Here is a 21,907-nt window from a genome sequence, read left to right on the forward strand (position 1 = left end):
TCATCTGCAATCTTTGAAATTGTCTCTTGCGCACAATGGAACAAAATGGAACAGCACTAACATTCTTCACTTTATTGGAACACAAAGCTCAAAGAGGAAATCCAAAGTGTGGGAAAAAAAATGAAGCTCTTGCCCTGCTATGTCCACCTGAAACTGGACAGAAGTTGCCCATCTCATTCACAAGGAAACTTGAACAAAAAAATCTTATCCATTCAGATCTGAATCAGGTAACTGAAGTGAAAGTTCATGATCTAAACCATAGCACCACCCAAGCAACAATGTGAGTCTTCTTTATGTAGGAGACTTGTCAAATTGAGAAGTTAAGCTTGTTTCATTTCAATCATTTACTGCAGCTGTACTGACAGGTGTAAAGTGAGTCTCCCACTATTCTGCCCCAACATGTGCTGGCCTATTAAATTACACAAATAAAAAGCATTAACACTGTGACTTCCTGCCAGATAAGACATTAGCAAACAAGTTTTAGGTAGTCAGCAGTTGATAGGATTAAGAGGCCTCTACTGCGACAAGTTTATAATTCTGAAGACAGTTTTTTTCTGAAAGCTGAAGTGATGTGGTTGTACAAGAAGGCAACAGAAGTCCTGCTTATATCTGGCAATGCTCAATGAAGAATTAGTGTGACTGTCTATAGGCCAGCCCATCACCTGAATTCCCTTTACACTGCTTCATATATTGTTTTTAGATAATTCCCCATTTGCCATCCTGTATCATTGCTTATACAATTGGATTTCAGTTTCTCATTTCTGTAACTGGATCCCCTCTACACTCAGAGCATTAATGTTCCATGTCAACTGGATATATCTTGACCAAAGAATTAACTAAAGCTGACTGAATGGCCTACTTCATCTCTATTTAAGGTAGGGATCTCATACTTCTTTTAAGCTGCTCCAACACGTGCTGGCCTATCAAATTACACAAATAAAAAGCATTAACACTGTGACTTCCTGCTAGATAAGACATTAGCAAACAAGTTTTAGGTGGTCAGTAGTTGATAGCCCCATCTATTTTTCAAAGAAGCACTGCAAAAAGAATGGTGTGGCTTGCTGCTGACAGCTGTCCTGACTCTGAATTGGAAGGCTCCAATCCCAGTACATACAGGTTCATATTATGCGTGGCATCAGCATTTTACTAGACTCAATGCTAGGCCTGTAAGTGATTTAAATTTATCTGGGATGTTGAAAGTGGAAGGACAAGTTATGGAGGGCCCAGGACTAAAGGGGTTAAAGTTCAAAACCAGAGATAAGAACCTTCATCAGAATATCCAACCAAAGATTAAATCTAACTTTCCTCTTGCAGATGATATCCATCCGCTGTGAATGTACACATGTATATATACAAAAACTGCATTCTAGCAGTGACTCTTTTTGAATGACTGTGGGTGTAAGAGGAAACAAACATTTTAGTTCTGCATCCATAGGTGAAATACAGTTCACTGGAATAAATAGCATCAGCAACAGATGGTTTAAGGCAACACCCTTTGGCTCTCGGCAAATGATATTATCCTACCTGAATCGTGCATGCCCAGAAGGCCACTTCAGCTGGTGCATCTTGCGTAGGTGCATTGTTAATGTGTAGGCCCAAGAAAAACACTTGGCACAAATGTGGCACTTATATCGAGGTTTTGTTTCTCCCTGAATAAGACAGAAATATCAGTGACCCATTGCACTGTTAATTTGAAAATGTTTTGAATAGGTTAACTATTTTCTTTACAAACTTTCCTCCGAAGAGCTATTCTTCCATAATATGGTAACCAGGCAATAGGGAAGAACTAATCTGAAAAATCCATTTATTATCCAGTAGTTACACATGATGTTTCTAAACTCAGTAAGTAGCAAAATCAAAAGATGCTATAATTCTGTCCATAGGTTTGACATGATGTCAAAGAAAGCGCATACAAATCTCCAGAACAGGAACCAATTAAAATTCAAAGATAAAACAAAAATGACCATACAGTCATAATGCACATGAGATTGGCAGTTTACCTACTAAATCCATGCCAACTCCTGCGCACAATCTACTTAGTCCCCTAGCTCTCCACGTTTATTTCCATCAAGTGTCCATCCTTTTAAAATCGACTCCACATCATCGGCAGCCAGTTTCAGGTTGTTATCATTCACTGCATAAAAAGCACCTTCTTCATGTTGCCTTGAAATAGTCTGACCAAAACTTTAAATCCACGTCCCCATGTCCTTTGGTCTCTTGGTGGCCTGTGGCGATCTCTCAACCCGGTGCCAAGGTATCTTGGCATGCGAGTGGGTCCTGCCCGAGCATGTTCTGGAGGCAACAGAAGATCAGGGAGATGCCAGCTTCAGCAGCAGCAGCAACGATGGCATTGCAGCCCAATGCAAGAACAGCGAGTGGTGAGGGAGATCCCCTGGTATCTCCGGCAGCATCAAGAACAGCTAGATGAGGTCTCCTGGAGACTGAGCTAAGCAGAGGACATCAAAGACTGTTGAACTTTTAACCTTTACTCCTTTATTTTTCTAGTTATACAAGAAGGACTTAATGTTAACTATATTTCTTTATTTTTCTACATATTCTATCAAGGTAATTAGATTAGATTAGATTACAGTGTGGAAACAGGCCCTTCGGCCCAACAAGTCCACACCGACCCGCCGAAGCGAAACCCACCCATACCCCTACATTTACCCCTTACCTAACACTACGGACAATTTAGCATGGCCAATTCACCTGACCTGCACATCTTTGGACTGTGGGAGGAAACCGGAGCACCCGGAGGAAACCCACGCAGACACGGGGAGAACGTGCAAACTCCACACAGTCAGTCGCCTGAGGCAGGAATTGAACCCGGGTCTCTGGCGCTGTGAGGCAGCAGTGCTAACTGCTGTGCCACCGTGCCGCCCACCAATGCTTAACCTTTTTAAACTTTGTTTCTTCAACAACTGTGTATCAAAGCTTTTTGTACATAGCTACCTTTGTAAGGTAGTACTGTGTGCTAACGTTATATACTTTTCACTGTACTCCTGTGCTTGAGTACATATGACAATAAAATATAAATCTAATGTGAATAACATAGCTTTATCTATTTTATCCAAAACCTGTCAAAATGTTTAACACTATTGAATCTCGTCTTTCTCAATTTATCCTGTCACAGGCAAAGATTTATGCCAATAAACCCCAGCTTTTTCTATCCCCACACTCTTTAAAGCTGTTCCAGTAAGTCTATCTTTTATTCTTCTATTTCTTCTGTTAAATTGCATCACTTCACAATTCTCTCTTATATTAAGTTCCATCTGCCACTTGTTGGTAATATTGTTAACTTTTTAATGTGCTGTTGCAGTTGATTGATTTCATCCTCACTGTTTGCCACATAGTTAAGCTTGGGAGAAAGTGAGGATTGCAGATGCTGGAGGTCAGAGTCGAAAAGTGTGGCGCTGGAAAAGCACAGCAGGTCAGGCAGCATCCGAGGAGCAGGAGAATTGACCGCCTCCTCCATCGCCAAATTCAAGCCATCTAACGCCTGGAGGAAGAACGCCTCATCTTGGTACCGTCCAACCACATGGCATCAACGCAGACTTCACTAGTTTCCTCATCCCTCCCCCCCACCTCAACTGTAAAGGAAAAGCTAAGAGGAAGGAAACAGCTCCATGCCACTGACCTTAAGTGATTTCAAATTATGGTCTCTGAGACAAAAGCATACGAAATCCCATAGCATTGCACAGATCAGCTGTCACTTGGTCACCTACCTCATGTATTCTCCTGTAGTGCTGTTTCAGGGTTTGTACACTGCGGGCACTGAAGTTACACCCATCTGAGCTGCAGCGGTACGTAGGTTCATCATTATGTGTTTCGATGTGCTTCCGCAGATCATACAAATTCTTAAAACTGTAAGTGAAGGGCAAAAAGAAAAGAAGCAACTCTTAAACAAGAGAACTTTAAGAAATGGCCATTAGGGTCAGCAAGCTGCTCTGGATGGCTGGTTTGCATCGAAAAGTGATGTCAAGTGTGCACATTCAATTACCAGGTTACCAGGAAGGACTTTTCTTCTCAAACTCTCTTCTTGTCTGAGGCATGGTGACCCTCAGGTTAACCATCACTAATCATCTCTCATCTCTAATGAGAAAGTAGTCCTATAGTCTGGTAGGACTATGGTGACTTTACTCTTTTAACCTGATCAACTCATCTCTAACCTCACCCATGAAATCATATGATCTGACATTTCAAACTAGAAACCTGAAAATCAGCGACTTTTATTTTCTGCTTGTTCATGGGATATAATCCTCACTGGCAATGCCAGCACTTATAGCCAAACCCTAACTATACATCAAATGGTGACAGTAAGCCACATTCTTGAACCATTGTTGTCCATTCCATGCTATGCGAGTACAACCCACAGTTCAGTTAGGCAGCTCCACAGTACGTGGCATTTAGAGAGCTTTGATACATTCAGTTTTGTATGGTGTCAATGAATTAATTCAAACATACATGAAAGAAAACATAAGCCTGGTCACCTCCACAAAACATAGGAGTGTGATAATATCACAAAACGCAAAGATGAGATGAGGAGAAATTTCTTCACTTAGAGGTTAGAGAACCTGTGGATTTCTTTACTACGGAAGTTTGTGAAGGTTAAGTCACTGAACATATTTAAGAAAGAAATAAATCTATAGAAGTTAAAGGTATCAAGTGGTTAAGCAGGAAGCGGACAAATGGTATTGAAACGGAGGATCAGCCATGATCATGTTGAATGGCAGAGTGGGCTGAATGAGCCAAATGGCCTACTCTTGTGAGGAAAAGAACCTGAAATAACTGCAGAAGCTGTAAATCAGAAACAAAAATACAAGTTGCTGAAACAGATCCTGTTCTGAGGAAGGATCACTTGATCTGAAATGTAAACTCTGATTTCTCTTCGCATATGCTGCCAGACCTGCTGAGTTTTTCCAGCAATTTCTTCTTTTGTTTCAGGCCTACTCTTGGTTCTGTTTCCTATGGTTCTAAAATGTTTATGTTAACATGTCAATTAAGATGAAAGAAGATTTCTTTTGGAAGCTGTTGGCCTGCCTCAAAACAAACACAACGATTACCTCATCAAATCATGATCCTGATCTGTTCCCACGGTTCTCTGATCTTAATGACTAAGTCATAACTAAACCACGTTCCATCCTTGCGTAATCTACTTGGTCGAGGGAATTGCTTGCTATATGAATTCACATTAAGGGGATCAATGAAAACATGAAACAAAATTAAATGGAGCGGAGAAACACAAATTTCTGTGGCTTCGGGCAACTTCATATTCCGTTAAACATCCCAATGCAGTGCAACAGTCTAATTTTCTATGCCTTGCTGATACATCCTGCTATCATCTCAAACAAGCCACAGCTTGCTAAACTGCACGTACTTCATCAATGCATGTAAGCTGATCAAATTTAATAGACTCTCTCTCAATTGTACCAGGATTGCAATGTAGACCTGACTGTGGACAGCTCAAATCAGATGAAGATACACGACTGCTCCCTGCCTGTCTTCACTACCCCAGCAATGAGCAACTAGGCCTGGACAATTTTCAGTCAGTCAAAGTGATATTAATGAAATACATAGTCCAGGGGCTTTTGAGTCATAGAAATCAGGCATAGAAGTGCTAAGGTTCTGCTTCTATCTGTGTCAGCCTGCCTGATCTGACACAAGGAAGTACTGAATATACTATCACTGTCGGAATATCAAAGGAATGAGCAGTAGAAAAAACAGGCACAAATTCAGCCTGGTGGCAGATAAAGAAGCATGATTAAAAGGATTTACGTGGGGGTCTTGGGCACCACTCAGGGACACAATACCATGTTTAAAGATTTGGATAAATGAATGGGAGGTTAGGGATGGCCAGTAGTTTGGAAGGACAGAAGGGTCAAGGCTGAGTTTGCAAAGCAGGTGATGACGAGCAGTCTTTGAGAGAGAAGGACCAAGTAGCTGAGGAGAGCGATTTTACAATGTTAGCTAAGATGGGGATACCAAGGAGCGAAATGTTTGTACTAAACATTTACCGTGGGACTGGATCAAAGGAATGGGGAGCTGAATCTTTAGTCCAGCCTACAGCCCAGAATTTTGAATGGCCAGCATGGTCTGAGGCTGCTAACCAGGTTAGAGGAGTCTCCGCCATTTGGAGGAATGCCCAGCACAGTAGGGAGAAACCAATGTCCTTCTCTACCAGCATCTTCTCTCCAGTACCTTATACTCATTCTCTCTCTGCTACTGCACACATCACTCACCAAGGGTTTACCATTCTCACTAATCTATGCAACATCTTCTCCACCCGACCTCACTGACACCAACCTAAAACATCATTAACCTTGCATACCATCTGTGCAGTCTACTCAATTGCTTAGAAAACCTCCCCATCTGCACCAACTGTAATAGCTATGCCATCCACTTTCAGCTTTTTAATACTTGCCCCTCTCTCTCATTCCAGGACCAATATAGCACACAAGGGAGAAAGTGTCAAGATAGGTGACATACTGCCCATCAATCTACTCCTCTATGAGCAGAGGATTGTAACTCTGAGCTCCTGGAAAAGTCCTGGACTGGTATTGGAGGCTGCCCTTGATTTAGTGAGCCAGAAACTCGTGAGCAAATGCTAATCCCCTTGACGAGACTGAAGCCTGTTGACAACCATAATAAGCTTCCTGGCTTTGTTTCTATATTAAATGGTGCGGCAAGACAAGAGTATTATGAGTCTGATATCACTGGCTAAGGAAGCAATATGCAAAAAAGTTAGCAAGCCAAGAATGCTGGAAACATCTAGATAGGTGCAGAATGAGTGAGTGCTACGTCAGTGAGCAAAGAGCGAAGGGATATAGTCTAGTCCAGTCCATGAGCACCAGGTGATTTTGTATTATAATGATAGTGGCTGATGCAGTCTGAGGCACAGTACTGAAATGCAGAAGCTTCTTATAAGTAGCCTGTTTATATGCCCTGAAGGCTCATAGAGACTGATGCATATTGGATGCCAATGTTCATGGATATGTGAACAGGGTAGCAGGGGCCCATGGAGCTTGCCTGAGATGCTGATACCAGATATAAAATAGGAATGACTTATGGAGTAAGTGATGAGTTGAAGCTGCTATGCTCTGTTTACATGTCGAATTTTCCCAACAGCTAATTTGCATATTGAATTTGGTACAATAGAAACTCGTGTTTGGCTGTTAATAAGAGGCTGAACAAATGATTTTGAGGGTCAACTTGGGATTCACCACTGCCTAATGAGAATCTCAACACATCACTTTAGAAAAGCACACGAACTGCACTGAAATGATTCCAACATTGAGTTGTGGAGGGGTGTTTCTCTGACTACAGGTTTGTGACCAGTACTGTTCCAAAAGGATCAGTGCTGGGACCTCTGTTGTTGGTAATATATATAAATGATTTGGATGAAAATGCAACTGGTCTGATCAGTCAGCTTGCAGATGACACAAAAGTTGGTGGAGTCATCAAAGGATACATCAGGATATATATCAGTTGGAAAGTTGGGTAGACAATTGGCTGATGGAGTTTAATCTGGACAAGTGAGAGTGACACATTTGGGGAGGTCAAATGCAAGAGGAAAATGTACAGTAAATGGTAGGAGTTTGGGTTTCAAGTCCATACCTTCTTGAAAGTGGCAACACAGGTTGGTATGGTGGTAAAGAAGGCATATGTCATGATTGCCTTCATTAGTCAGGCATCGAGTATAAAAGTTGGCAAATCATGTATAAGACTTTAGTTAAGCTATATCTAGAGTACTGTGTACAGTTCTGGTCACCATACTATAGGAAGAATGTTAGAGGGTGCAAAAGAGATTTACCAGGATGTTACAAAAGTGAAATTATTGGAGAAACTCAGCTTGTCTGGCAGCATTTATGGAGAGAAGGCAGAGTTAGTATTTCTAGTCCACTGACCCTTTTTCAGAACTGAAATAGCGTTCACTGTACAGATCCTACCGGACCTGCTGAGTTCCTCCATCAATTTCTGTTTTTGTTTATGAATTCCGCATCTGCAAATCTTTATTTATCAGGATGTTGCCTGGATTGGACTGTATTAGCTATAAGGAGAGGTCAGACAAACTTGCATTGTTTTCACTGGAGCAATGGAGGCTGAGGGGCAACCTGATCGAATTGTATAAAATTCTGAGACATGGATCGGTTGGAGAGTTGGAGTTTTTATGGGTGGAAATGTCAAATACAAGGAGGCATAGGTTTAAGGTGAGATAGGGAGAGTTTAAAGGAGATGTGCGAGACAAGTTTTATTTTACAGAGAGTGGGAGGTGAAAGAAACAGATACAATAGCAATGTTGAACAGGCATTTAGATAGACACATGAACAAGCAGGGAATAGACAGATACAGACCATGTACAGGCATGCGGTTATATTTAAGAATGGCATCATGGTTGGCACAGACATGGTGGGCCAAACAGCTTGTTCCCATGCTGTTCTATGGGCCTTGCAGAACATCTTGCGCAATTCAAATCCACATCTCGCCAAGCGCATATCGCTCAGCTTTGCCAAGGTACTGCATGAGCAATATAAAAGTGCAGTAGCAATTTGAGTAACAACCACAACACTTACCTGTTCTCACAGAAGTCACATCCATATGGCCTCTCATCACAGTGGCGGAATTTAATGTGTGTCCTTAATGAGGAGAAAGTAGTGCAGGTCATGTCGCAGAGTGGGCACTTAAACTGGTTCACTGACAAACAGAAGCACAAAATTATCTGTTAAAAACTTTTGCTCCTGGATACAAACTTTTATGGGAGAAAATTTTATTCTGCCATCTTCTGTATAATTTTTAAATTTACTCTCTCTCCACCCAATCTATGATACGGAAAAATCTAGAGTATTAGATGAAGCACCTGGAATTCGGTAAAGGTGAGTGGAATACTAGAAGTTAAAGGTGGCAGGAAGAAACCCACACTGCTGTGGTGTAGAAACAAATTGACCTTAGAAAGCTGCATTTGTGCACCGAGTAAAGTTCTTTTACAAATATATCAACTGCAGATTCAATTACAGCTCCAAATAATAATTAGCTCAAAACTTTAAACAGTTACAGTGCACCTCATAGTCAATACAGGTGCCAGTGTCCCTGTACTGACAGCATTGAGCGAGCAATGGCATATGTTAAGCAAAAGCAGGGGGAGCCTAGTATTCTCTGATGTCAAGAAACAAAACTTACAAGGTAGTGGTCTGGACAACACTCCAGTACAGTACAGAGGAAGTGTTGCACAGTCTGGGTGCTGTACTTTGGACGAGGTCACACTTGCCCTTTGAAAGGGCAAAATGCCTTGGCATGATGCAGAAAAGTGTTTGAGGGTGTTCTTCTCAAGTTCCTGGCCAATATTTATCCCTCACCTGATGTCAGTAACAATAGATGATTTGTTCATAATGATTTTTTTCTGGGACTTGTTCTGGGCAAAATAACTGGTGCATTTTCTACATTGCAACCTCGTTGCAAAGCATCCTAAAGTTATGAAGAGTTTTTCTTTTACTTTGGCAGCTCAGGGTTCTACACTGCAGAAGGTGGTTTCAATCATCCTGGTCCTTGTTGGAACCAGCAACACAGGAAAGAACAGGCATGAGGCACTACTCAGAGAGCATCAGGAGTAAAGAGCTAAATCAGAGAACACGATTCCAGGGATTATTCTCTATGGATTAATACTCGAGTCACAAATAAATTGACATTGGTATAAGGAGATTAAGGAGGTGCACACATAGCTGGACGAATCGTATGTGAAAGAGGAATTTGATTTTACAGCACATTGGAAGTGGGACAGAAAGGATTGAATTCTAAAACACATGATGACAAAGAGAGCTGAGTTTAAATAAAATCGTGCTTTATGCCAACACAGCAAAGGAAACAAAAGAGTAAACTAATTTGAATTTGTCCTGCTTTCTGGGCTGAAGACATACCTTAGCATTTGCCTAATAGATACCAGTGCTGTTGTTGTACTGGAATAATTTGTTCCAGTATTCTAGACATTATTTCCTTTTTGTCCCAACCTCACATCAATATTATTTTTGTCAGGGTTAGCAAGTGTTGGGATTACATATCTATATTAAGAAATGTATAAAGGGAGTTAGAGGAGATAAAATTATTTGGATACTTTTCTGGATTGAATGAATCATGTGATTTCCTAGAATTGTATTTAGCAGTATGCGTGCTGTGATTCACCTGTTTAATTTGCACTGCAAGCCACCTACTGTTTTTCTGGAAATGATTTTGGAGGAGCAGTATGTGTGTATAGGTGGGATTAAGAGGATATAGTTTTAGTTCTGGATCACAGTATATGTTAATCAGTAATTACCATTTGCTTTAAGAATAAGCTCTGTTCCTACAAATAGATTGCTTTGTGAATTCATTGAAGAAATTGGGTAGATGTTTATTTTGAAGTCAGGCAGAGGAAGACAGCATTCTGCAGTTAACACATGACCTGAGGCCCTCACACCACTAAAGAATAGAACTCAAACAACCATATCATTAGCTTTTGCAACCATTAACAAATGCACTGATGCACCCTACCGTGATTTCGTACGTGGTCCCTTAGTAGCCTCTCATTGGCAAACTGCTTGTCACAGTGCTGACAGGGAAAGGTCTTCTCTAAAATTAAACATATATGAAATATAATTAAGTATGTTCTGTAAACAAATGTACAGTTCAGAGATCAGTCTAAATTCAGTACTTTTGTAAGTAACTGTTTCTCTATCCAAATGCAAATACGTAATATATCATATCAGCAAACTGCACTATTGTTTAATTTCACATTCGTACGTATGCCAGCAATCTTTAGACACTCCCCTTGCAAACACAGGAAAAAAATATTGGACAGGGCATTGATGTCGAGGCAAGACATAGGGAAATGGAAGAAAAAATGAAACAAATGCAGCAAAAGATTTGTTGTTTAACGCAAGAATGATATTGATTAGTTGGGAGCTAGAAAATAAATTCAAACTTAGATTCACAGGTTGTTCATATTGTTGAACCATGCTCCACTCAATCACAGCCTTATTCCAACAGTGAGAAAATAAGAGCAATCTAACAGCAAGCTTACATTCCTGAGACAGACATCAGAGGCTAGAGCAGCAGCTCATGGAAAGAGTAAGTGTGAGGTGTTGTGTTAAAAAGACAACCTTCACCAGTATTCCAGTTCTGTAGAGTCCAGTGAAGCAAAAGAATGGCCTGAACATGCTGATCCTAGTGTGGTTCTTTGAGGTAGCTGAAGATCATCAGCCAGAAGTCCCCTCTTAATTAGTGAGTCCATAAGGATAACAGACATCAGGTGATGACATGATCTGGATAATTTTCAACACTCACTGCCCAATCTCACAAAAACAAAGAAAAACAACAGACAGCATCATTGATATCGTAGGAATTGAACATCAACTTTCAGTGTGATGATCTCTGCAATGAGATTTGCATTGAGCTTTGACTTTAAAAGAAGATCAAGACATTGAAAACTTGTTTCTCATTAAATTTATTCTTGGGATAAGGTCAAGACTGACTAGGCTAGCATACTGTCCATCCCTAATTGCCTGAAAGATGGTGGTGGTGGTGAGCTGCCTTCTTGAAACACTGTAGTCTACGTTGAGTGGATATACACACAATGCTTTATGAAGACAATTCCAAGATTTGATCCAGTAACATTAGGAAAGAAAACATGATACAGCTCCAAGCCAGACAGAGGTGTGCCTTGGAAGGCAGCTTGCAGGTGGTGGAGTTCTGTGGGCTGTGCAGCCTGCATTCTTCCAACTGGTAGAGTCACAGGTTCAAAAAGATGCTGATACTGTCAAAGAAGCCTTGACAAATTACTACAAAGTACCTAATGTGGTACATACTGCTATCACTGTGCATTAGTAACAGGTATAAGCACTGAGATTGGGTGCAGATCAATTGGGTAGCTTTATCCTGTATGCTGTTGAGTTTTTTTTAGTGTTGTTGGAACTGCATTCATCTAAGTAAATGAACAACATTCTAAAAACTCCTGACTTACATGGTCTCTAAGTAGCTGGCTAGGCTGCAATTGGAGCATTGTGTGCACAGAATAGGAAGGATGTAATTGCACTACAGACGGTGTAGAAGAGATTTACCAGGATGTTTGTCTGGGTTGGAGGGTCTGAACAATGAGAAAAGAGAAAATGGCTTTGTTTGCTTTCCTTGGAGCAACAAAGGTTGAGAAAGGATCTGATAGAAGTGTACAGAATTGCGAGGAGCACAGGTAGGATGGAAGGCACTTTTTCCATTAGTAGAGAGGTCAATAACAAGGGGGCATAGATTAAAGGTATGAGATAGAACCCTTAGAGGAGAATTGACGAGAATGATTTTTACCCAGAGGGTGGTGGGAGTCTGGAACTCACTGTTTGAAAGGATGGCTGAGTCAGGAAAATTTGTAACACTTAAATAGTATTTAAGTATTCACATGCTTTGCCAGAGCCTCCAGGGCTACGAGCCAAGAGTTGCAAAACAGTGTTAGTCAGATATTTGTTGACTGCTGCAGATATTGTGGGTCAAATGATCTACTTCCGTGTTGTAATCACCTATGAGACTTGTGCCTTTCAGAAGGTGGACAGGGAGAGTTACATACTTTAGAATTATCGACCTCTGATCTGCACTTACAATGACCGTATTTGTATGGCTGGTCCAGTTCACAGTTGAGTTTCTGGTCATTGGTAACCCTTCCTGGGATAGTATGGGATTCAGCAATGGTGAAGCCCTTGAATGTCAAGAGACAATAATATCTGCTTTCCTGTTGGAGATTGTCCCCATATGACATAAAAAGCAATAATGACAGTAACAGGCATTAAAGTAATAAATTTGTGAATCAAATTCAGCCCCCAGCGAAAAGAGGCAGACCGTGAAGTACTGTTCAGCGTAATCAACATTTATAAATCAAAAGTCAGAATAACTTGGAAAATTCATTTTGTGCAAAACCAGAACAGGTTGTGAGCAGGGGACTGTACTTTATAAGTTTAGATATATTTTGATTACGTTTTATACATATTGCAGTTTCCTATGGAACAGACTGCCTTCTACTGCTGTAAATGTGTATTCCAGGTATTCAATAGAAGTGTATTCCCAATGAAACATATTTTGTAGTGCAGGAGTGCAAAGAACTGATCCTAATGCATTTAGACCATAAGCAGTAGGAACTATATGAAGGTTTCAGGATTTGAAATTTCAGCAATATGAAAAATTAAGGCACCTGCCAACAGGCTGATAGAGTAAGAGGAAATGGAGTGGGTATGAGTTTCAAGCAAACCACAGTCACTAGCTTGGACTAGTTAGACTGAATGCCCCATTTCTATGCAATACCAAAGACATAAGGCTGCAAAGAAATAGTCTTTGTGACTAGGGTAACAGGGAAGGTACAGGGTCAAAAAGGTTTCTGTAAGTATTAAATGATAGTATGATTGGATTGTTTGAATGACAAGGATTGTTTTAAATCCTTGCTTAAAGACCTGAGTCATGATTTTGAAAAGACTTGGTCATTTTCCACATCAGCATTAATGCTTATCATCATCAGAGTATATTTAATGTGTAAGCCTGTATCAATTACAATGGTTATAGAACACCAACTTCATCACTCCAACTCCCACTGCACAGTCTTGAGCACAAACATCTGGACTGGCGTAGTACTAAGGAAGTGCTATAGTTTTGCAAGTGCTTTCTATTAATGAGACATGAAATAAAGGCTTCTCAGGTGTACATGAAAGATCACAACACACTTACTTGAAGGAGAGAGGGAGTTACCCCACATAAAAAAAACAGAAATTGCAGGAGAAACTCAACAGGTCTGGCAGCATCTGTGGAGAGAAAGCACAGTCGACGCTATGGGTCCTGTGATCCTGGTGAATTTCTCCAGTAATTTCTATTTTTGTTTTAGATTTTCAGCATCTGCAGTTCTTTGTTTTTCGTTTAGTGTTTAACTCACTGCAACATCTCTTCCAGGTATGCCCACCTTGAAGAAGTTCTGCTCCTCTCTGTGACAGAATTTGATCCATCTGGTAATTTACCCCACACAGCCTCCAAGCTCACAATCCCCCAACCCCGTACAGCCCGCTTCTACCTTCTTCCTAAAATCCTCAACAGGCTTCCATGTCCTTTACCCACCCCCATACCCCAGGCCTTCTCATCACATGGGCTGCTTTTATTACAGCCAAACCATTTTCATCCACTAATGATCTCCATTAGTCCTCTTTGTCCTTGGCTCACAATTATCCATTCCTTTGTCTTTGTCTCTCTGGATTTCACCTCCACCTATTGTTTACACTCTTTCCCCCTATCCCTCCCTTCTTTAGCATATATACTATCTTTTCCTAGCTACAATCAGTTCTGAAAAAGGGCTATTGAACCTGAAACATTGACTCTGCTTTCCCTCCACTGATGCTGCCAGATATGCTGAGTTTCTTCAGCAATTTCTGTTTTAATTTAGATTTCCAGCCTCCAGAGTTTTCTTTTGGTTAGGGAGTTATCCCAATTAGTTTTGGCCAATATTTATTCTTCAACCAATGTTACAGCACTGAATGCAAAATTACTTAATTGGTTATAAAGTGTTTCAGAACATCTTCATTATGGGAAAGGTACTACATGAATGCAAGTCTTTCTTTCTGTTATACATCGATTATAATGCAGGAAATACAAAATGGGCACAAAGCGGTCTTACACCCAGCAATGAAATAACAAGCAGGTTTTTGTTTTAGTTTATAAAGGGTTAGTTCAGACAGAAGTGAGAATTCCCCTTCTCTTCTTTGTATCAATGCTGTGGAATCTTTTACCTTCACTCATTACAATGGTGGCAACACCTCAAAAATGAAAAGGTCCTACAGGACCACAGGGCTGTTCTCTCATCAGAGACAAAACAACTTTTCTCAGTTTAACTGAAGAATTCTCATGCCTCAGACAAGGGAAAGGTGAAAGCCCTGCATGACAACCTCAGCTGGTGCAGGAATTGAACTCTGTTGGCATTAGTCTGCATTGCAGACCAACTGTCTAACCAATTGAGCCATAAACCCCGTACTTCAAAAGTACCTCATCAGCTGTAAAGCACTTGGTATGCTCTGTGAACAAACAATTATAACTAGTTACTCTACAAATTAAACTCTAAACCCCACATAAATACACTTTTACACTCAAATAGGAGGAAAAATGCATATGGGCAGAGTGCAAAAATGGGAAAACAGCTTCCTAGGCTGTTTGTAAACCAGATCTGTTGGTTTACTTCTTCCTGATTTGAAGGTTTCTTCTTGACCTTGATTTTTTTCTGAATGCTTCCATCGGTTCACAAGAGACATGGTTCACAAGAGTTCACTTACAAAAACTCTCTGATTTATTTAATACAAAGTAACAACTTTGTGGGCAGCATGGTGGCTCAGTGGTTAGCACTGCTGCCTCACATCACTAGGGTCCTAGGTTCGATTCCAGCCTGGGGTAACTGTCTGTTTGGAGTTTGCACATTCTCCTTGTGTCTGCATGGGTGTGCCCTGGTTTCTTCTCACAGTCCAAAGATGTGTAGAACAGGTGAATTGGCCATGCTAAATCGCTCATTAGTCAGAGAGAAATGGGGCTGGGTGGGTTACTCTTTGGAGGGTCGGTGTGGATTTGTTGGGCCAAAGGGAATCTAATCAACAAGAAAGGAGTTATAGAAATCAAAGTTGACAGTGTGTGGCTGGAAAAGCACAGCAGGTCAGGCAGCATCCGAGGAGCAGGGAAATTAACATTTTGAGCCGGAGCCCTGCATCCTGATGAAGGGCTCCAGCCCAAAGCATCAATTTTCCTGCTCCTAGGATGCTGCCTGACCTGCTGTGCTTTACCAGCAACACACTGTCAACTCTGATCTCCAGCATGTGCAAACCTCACTGGCTCCCTATAGAAATCAAAGTCAGTCTTTCTTTCCATAATACACGAGAAACAAAAAAACTCAGGTTCTCAACAAACCTAGCAGCACATGAAACAGACAGAGCATCATATATGTGAGGATTATCTGCTTCATTACTAGGGTGCATTAAAAAAAATCAGAAACTGCGTTATCGTTTCTTCAAATTTCAGCTAAGTTATGCCTTCAGGAAAGAGGCGATATAGAGGCCCAGCTTACTCCATTTGGCGAAATAGAGTCATAGAGATGTACAGCACGAAACAGACCCTTCGGTCCTACTCGTCTATGCTGACCAGATATCCCAACCCAATCTAGTCCCACCTGCCAGTACCCAGCCCATATCCCTCCAAACCCTTCCTATTCATATACCCATCCAGATTCCTTTTAAATGTTGCAACTGTACCACCCTCCACTACTTCCTCTGGCAGCTCATTCCATACACGTACTGCCCTCTGCGTGAAAAAGTTGCCCCTGCGATCTCTTTTATAGCTATCTTTCCCCTCTCACCCTAAACCTATGCCCTCTGGTTCTAGACTCCCCCACCCCAGGGATAAGACTTTGTCTATTTATCCTATCCATACCCCTTATAATTTTATAAACCTCTATAACATCACCCATCAGCGTCCGACGCTCCAGGGAATACAGCCCTAGCCTGTCCAGCCTCTCCCTGTAGCTCATATCCTCCAACCTTGGCAACATCCTGGTAAATCTTTTCTGAACCCCTTCAAATTTCACAACATCCTTCCGATAGGAAGGAGACCAGAAGTGCACGCAATATTCCAACTGTGGCCGAACCAATGTCCTATACTCAATACTCTGACCAATAAAGGAAAGCATACCAAATGCTTTTTTCACAATCCTATCTACCTGTGACTCCACTTTCAAGGAGCTATGAACCTGTACTCCAAGGTCTCTTTGTTCAGCAAAACTCCCTCAGATTTGCTTTCCCAAAATGCAGCACCTCGTATTTATTTATCTGAATTAAACTCCATCTGCCACTCCTCAGTCCTCAGGCAGAAATAAATAGAAGATTTTGTGGCTTCCAAGCCATGTGGGTATTCTTCACCTGTGAAATTACTGACGGCAGAGAGATATTCAACCACTGAAACATCCTCTGCTAGTTCCCATCCTCAATACATCCATGGTTACACACACATGAACTAAATAGTGACCAGCAAGTTTGGTACAACTTCCTAAAGCAAAACCCTAAAGTTAATTTGCTTTAGAAATTAACTATTCAGTTGTAAGAACCACATACGTTCGTTCGAGGTCTGCCGGCGAACATGATCATAGAACTTGGTGTTGTTGGAAAACATTCCTCCACAGTTGGGGCAGGAGACAACCTTCTCCTGTGTGTGACTCCTCAGGTGCTCACGAAGTTTAAACTTGATTTTAAATGTAGCACCACAACCTGGAGCATGAATAAAATGTGAAAAACAAGTTTAAAAATGTCTGGAAATGTACATATTTTCCTACTATCTTACAGGACAGATTTGTGCTGGTGGTGGGGATTTGCATTCAGCCCTTTGTGCCTATGCCAATCATTCAATGGCCATTTCATTAGAATTAAAACACTCTGAAGGGATACATTGGGAGAGGGAAAGCAAAAATATTTCCCACAAATCAAGTTGCAAACCGGCTATCCATAAGACCGTAGGTTATGGGTGAAGAAGTAGGCCATTCAGCCCATTGATTCTGCTCCATCTTTCGATCATGCATGAATAGGGTTCATGTGGGTATTTCTCAACCCTATTCACATGCCTTCCCTGTAACCCTTGATCTTATAACCAATCAAGAAGCTACCTGTCTTAAATCTAATCAATGACTTGGCCTCCACAACCTTCTGTGGCAATAAGTTTCACAGACTAATTACCTTCTGTCTGAAAACATTCTGCCTCATCTCAGATCTAAAGGGTCTTCTGAGGTTGTGCCCTCGAGTCCTAGTCTCTCTTTCTCGTGGTAACATCTTCTCAACATCCAGACCTCTCAGTATGTTGTAAGTTTCAATCAAATACCCTCTCATTCTTTTAAGTGCCCAGAGTCCTCAGCTGCTGCTCCTTTGTCAAGCCCTTCATACACAGGATCATTCTTGTAAACCTCCTCTGGTCCCTCTCCAACGCCAACATATCCTTCCTTAGACACAGGGTCCAAAACTGCTTTCAACATTCCAAATGCAGTCTGATTAGATTAGATTAGATTACTTTACAGTGTGGAAACAGGCCCTTCGGCCCAACAAGTCCACACCGACCCGCCGAAGCGCAAACCACCCATACCCCTACATTTACCCCTTACCTAACACTACGGACAATTTAACATGGTCAATTCACCTGACCTGCACATCTTTGGACTGTGGGAGGAAACCGGAGCACCCGGAGGAAACCCACGCAGACACGGGGAGAATGTGCAAACTCCAAACAGTCAGTCGCCTGAGGCGGGAATTGAACCTGGGTCTCTGGCGCTGCGAGGCAGCAGTGCTAACCACTGTGCCGCCCACGGTCTGATCAGAGCGTTATACAGCTTCACTAGTGTATCTCTGCTCTTGTATTCTAACACTCTTGAAATGAATGCTAACATTGCATTTGACTACCTAACCACCAACTGAACCTGCATGCTAACCTTAAGAGAATCCTGAACTATGGCTCCTAAGTCCCTTTATACTTCAGATTCCTGAAGCCTTTCCTGTTTACAAAAAAGGCTACACTTCAATTCTTCCTATCCAAGTGCATAACCTCACACTTTGCCACAATGTATTCCATCTACCACTTCTTTGCCCACTCACCTGGGATGTTGAAGACCTTCTACCGACTCCCTGCTGCCCCTCCACATATGTTTGTGTCATCTGAAAACTTAGCAACAATGCCCTGAGTTCCTTTATCCAGACCCTTAATATATGATGTGAATAGTTGTGGCGCCAACACTGACCCCTGCAGACCTCCACTAGGCACTGGCTGCCAATGTGCAAAAGACCACTTTATCTCTATTGTCTACCTTTTGCCAGTAAGTTAATCCGCTATCCATGCACTTAACGCCATGGGTTCTGATCTTATTTAGCAGCCTCCTGTGTGAAACAATGTTAAATGCCTTTTGGAAATATAAATAGATCACATCCACTGGCTCTCTTTTGTCTAACTGGCTCGTTATCGCCTCAAATGAATTCTAATAGACTTGTCAGGTATGAACCCCCTTGATGAAGCTGTGCTAACTCTGCCCTATTTTACTATGTACTTTCAAGCACTTGGCAATCTCATCCTTAATAATGGACTCTAAAATCTTACCAATGATCAAGGTCAGGCTAATTAGCCTAATATGTCCTGTCTTCTGGCTCCCTCCCTTCTTAAACAGGGATGTTACATTAGCCATTTTCCAGTCCTCTGGTACCTTGCCTGATTCCAGTGATTCCTGAAAGATCACCACCAATGCCTCTACAATCTCCTCAGCTATCTCCTTTCAAAACGCTGGGGTGTAGTCCTTTAAGGCCTTTCAGCTTCTCCAGAACTTCTTCCTGAGTGACGGCTACTACAGTCACCTCTGGTCCTGACTTTTTTGAAGTTCTGATATGCTGCTGGTGTATTCTATGAAAACTGAAGCATTGGACAGAATCTTTGACAAAATCTTCTTCTTGCTATCAGTTTAGTCAATTAGTTGTGCCCTTGCCTCAAAAGATCGAACTGCATGACCTTCTAATTATAAGCTGACACTTCAGCTTCGTAGCAGGGAATGCTATATTTGAGTTGTGGTAAGCATTTTTCTTTAAATTTGAAAACATCTTTTTGGACTGAAAGAAAGAAACACTTGTCTCAAACATTACACCCCAAAGCACTTTATAACTCACAATGTACTTCTGAAGTACAAACACTATTGTTAGAAATGTGGCAGGCAATTGGTGCATAACAAGATCCCAGAAACAGCACCAAGATAATGATCAGATTTGTTTTAGAAGGCATCAGCAGTATGATAAATATTGGAGGGATGTTAAGAAAAGTTCTCAGCTATTGTTAGGAATGAGTCTCACATGAACTTTCACCAGAACATAGAACAATACACCGCAGAACAGGCCCTTCGGCCCTCAATGTTGCGCCGACCTGTGAACTATTCTCAGCTCGTCCCCCTACACTATCCCAAAGTCATCCATGTGCTTATCTAAGGATTGTTTAAATCTCCCTAATGTGGCTGAGTTGACTACATTAGCAGGTAGTGCATTCCATGCCCTTACCACTCTGCGTAAAGAACCTGCCTTTGACATCTCTCTTAAATTTATCCCCCCTCAGTTTGTAGTTATGCCCCCTCGTACACGCTGAAGTAATCATCCTAGGAAAAAGACACTCACTGTCTACCCTAGCGAATCCTCTGATCATCATATTGTTTAAGTGAGCAATTTAAAACAACAGTCGCAGTCATAGACTCATAGAGATCTACAGCACGGAAACAGACCCTTCAGACCAACCCGTCCATGCCAACCAGATATTCCAACCCAATTTACTCCCACCTGCCAGCACCTGGCCTATATCCATCCAAACCCTTCCTATTCATATACCCAGTCAGATGCCTTTTTTAATGTTGCAATTGTACTAGCCTCCACCACTTCCTCTGGCAGCTCATTCCATACACGAACCACCTTGTGTGAAAAGGTTGCCCCTTATGAGTCTTTTATATCTTTCCCCTCTCACCCTAAACCCATACCCTTTAGTTCTGGACTCCTCCACCACAGGGAAAAGACTTTGTCTATCTATCCTATCCATGCTCCTCATAATTTTATAAATCTCCATAAGGTCACCCCTCAGCCCCCAACGCTCCAGGGAAAACAGCCCCAGCCTATTCAACCTCTCCCTATAGCTCAAATCCTCCAACCATGGCAACATCCTTGTTAACCTTTTCTGAGCCATTTCAAGTTTCACAACATCTTTCCGATAGGAAGGAGATTGGAATTGCAACATAACCTCCCAACTCCTCTACTCAATGCTCTGACCAATAAAGGAAAGCATACCAAATGCCTTCTTCACTATTCTACCTACCTGCGACTCTACTTTCAAGGAGCTATGAACCTGCACTCCAAGGTCTCTTTGTTCAGCAACACTCCTTAGGACCTTACTATTAAGTGTGTAAGTCCTGCTAAGATTTGCTTTCCCAAAATGCAGCACCTTGCATTTATCTAAATTAAACTCCATCTGCCACTCCTCAGCCCATTGGCCCATCCTTGTGCTATAAATTCTGTGTCTTATGATCCTGCCCCACGAGCTACCTGACGAAGGAGCAGCGCTCTGAAAGCTAGTACTTCCAAATAAACCTGATGGACTACAATCTTGGTGTTGTGTGATTTTTAACCAACTTCATGGAGTCAGAGGGAGGAAATTACAGCAGACAGAATTTGCCTGCCACGAAACAATGCCTTGGGAATGTGGTCAGTGAGACTCAGGGGCATTCCACTTTGGGGGTGCTGCTAGGAGGAGGAGGGGAAAGCCATCATTCCACAGTTTCTGTGATGCATACCTCATCGCTTCTGGATAAGAGGTGCATCAGTACAGAACTGGGAAATAAGGTCTGTTAGGCCGCAAGTAAGTTTTGGTCCAACAATACTAAAAATAAAAGTAATAGTAAAATACTGCAGATGCTAGGAACGAGAAATAAAAATGGAATGCATTGCAGGTCTAGCAGCATCTCATTAAACCTTTTCTCTCTCCACAGCCAGCCCCCTTGATTATCATCAGTATTTTCTGTTCTTAGTAAGAAATCTGGAATTTCTACCTTTGATGTCTAAAAAAGATTTAAACAAACATGATTTCAATTGTAAATGAATAAAATTGAGGTTAAGAAGACATTTGAACCCAGAATTAAAATGCAAACTTTCTAACTTGCTGCAACTACCTGCGTCACCCAGTTACCTTTCCAGCAGCATGAAATGGTTTCATTTTTGTTAGGAAGAGTTTCTTTATCTGTGCACTGTCCATGCATGTCCACATGCCGGTAAAACCATTCTGGATTGTCAAATGTACTCTAGAAACAAAAAGTAAATTAATGCTGTACATGTCTATGGCTCTATAATAC

At 41.5% G+C, this 21,907-nt stretch overlaps 1 protein-coding gene across 2 annotated transcripts in view; it reads right to left on the reverse strand.

The window, feature by feature from the left end:
- The window catches only part of zgc:112083 (uncharacterized protein LOC550461 homolog), a 45,156-nt gene that overhangs the window by 8,409 nt on the left and 14,840 nt on the right, over window positions 1–21,907 (reverse strand). For both annotated transcript variants that reach the window (XM_043701378.1, XM_043701377.1), the window contains exons 4-9: window positions 21,745–21,856; window positions 17,124–17,276; window positions 10,519–10,596; window positions 8,571–8,691; window positions 3,726–3,864; window positions 1,525–1,649 (exon numbers count right to left, since the gene is read on the reverse strand). In XM_043701378.1, the coding sequence (XP_043557313.1) occupies window positions 1,525–1,649; window positions 3,726–3,864; window positions 8,571–8,691; window positions 10,519–10,596; window positions 17,124–17,276; window positions 21,745–21,856 (728 nt within the window). The remainder of the gene's footprint in view (window positions 1–1,524; window positions 1,650–3,725; window positions 3,865–8,570; window positions 8,692–10,518; window positions 10,597–17,123; window positions 17,277–21,744; window positions 21,857–21,907) is intronic.

This window comes from Chiloscyllium plagiosum, chromosome 12, assembly GCF_004010195.1.
Source record: "Chiloscyllium plagiosum isolate BGI_BamShark_2017 chromosome 12, ASM401019v2, whole genome shotgun sequence".
In the NCBI taxonomy this organism is placed as follows: Eukaryota; Metazoa; Chordata; class Chondrichthyes; order Orectolobiformes; family Hemiscylliidae; genus Chiloscyllium; species Chiloscyllium plagiosum.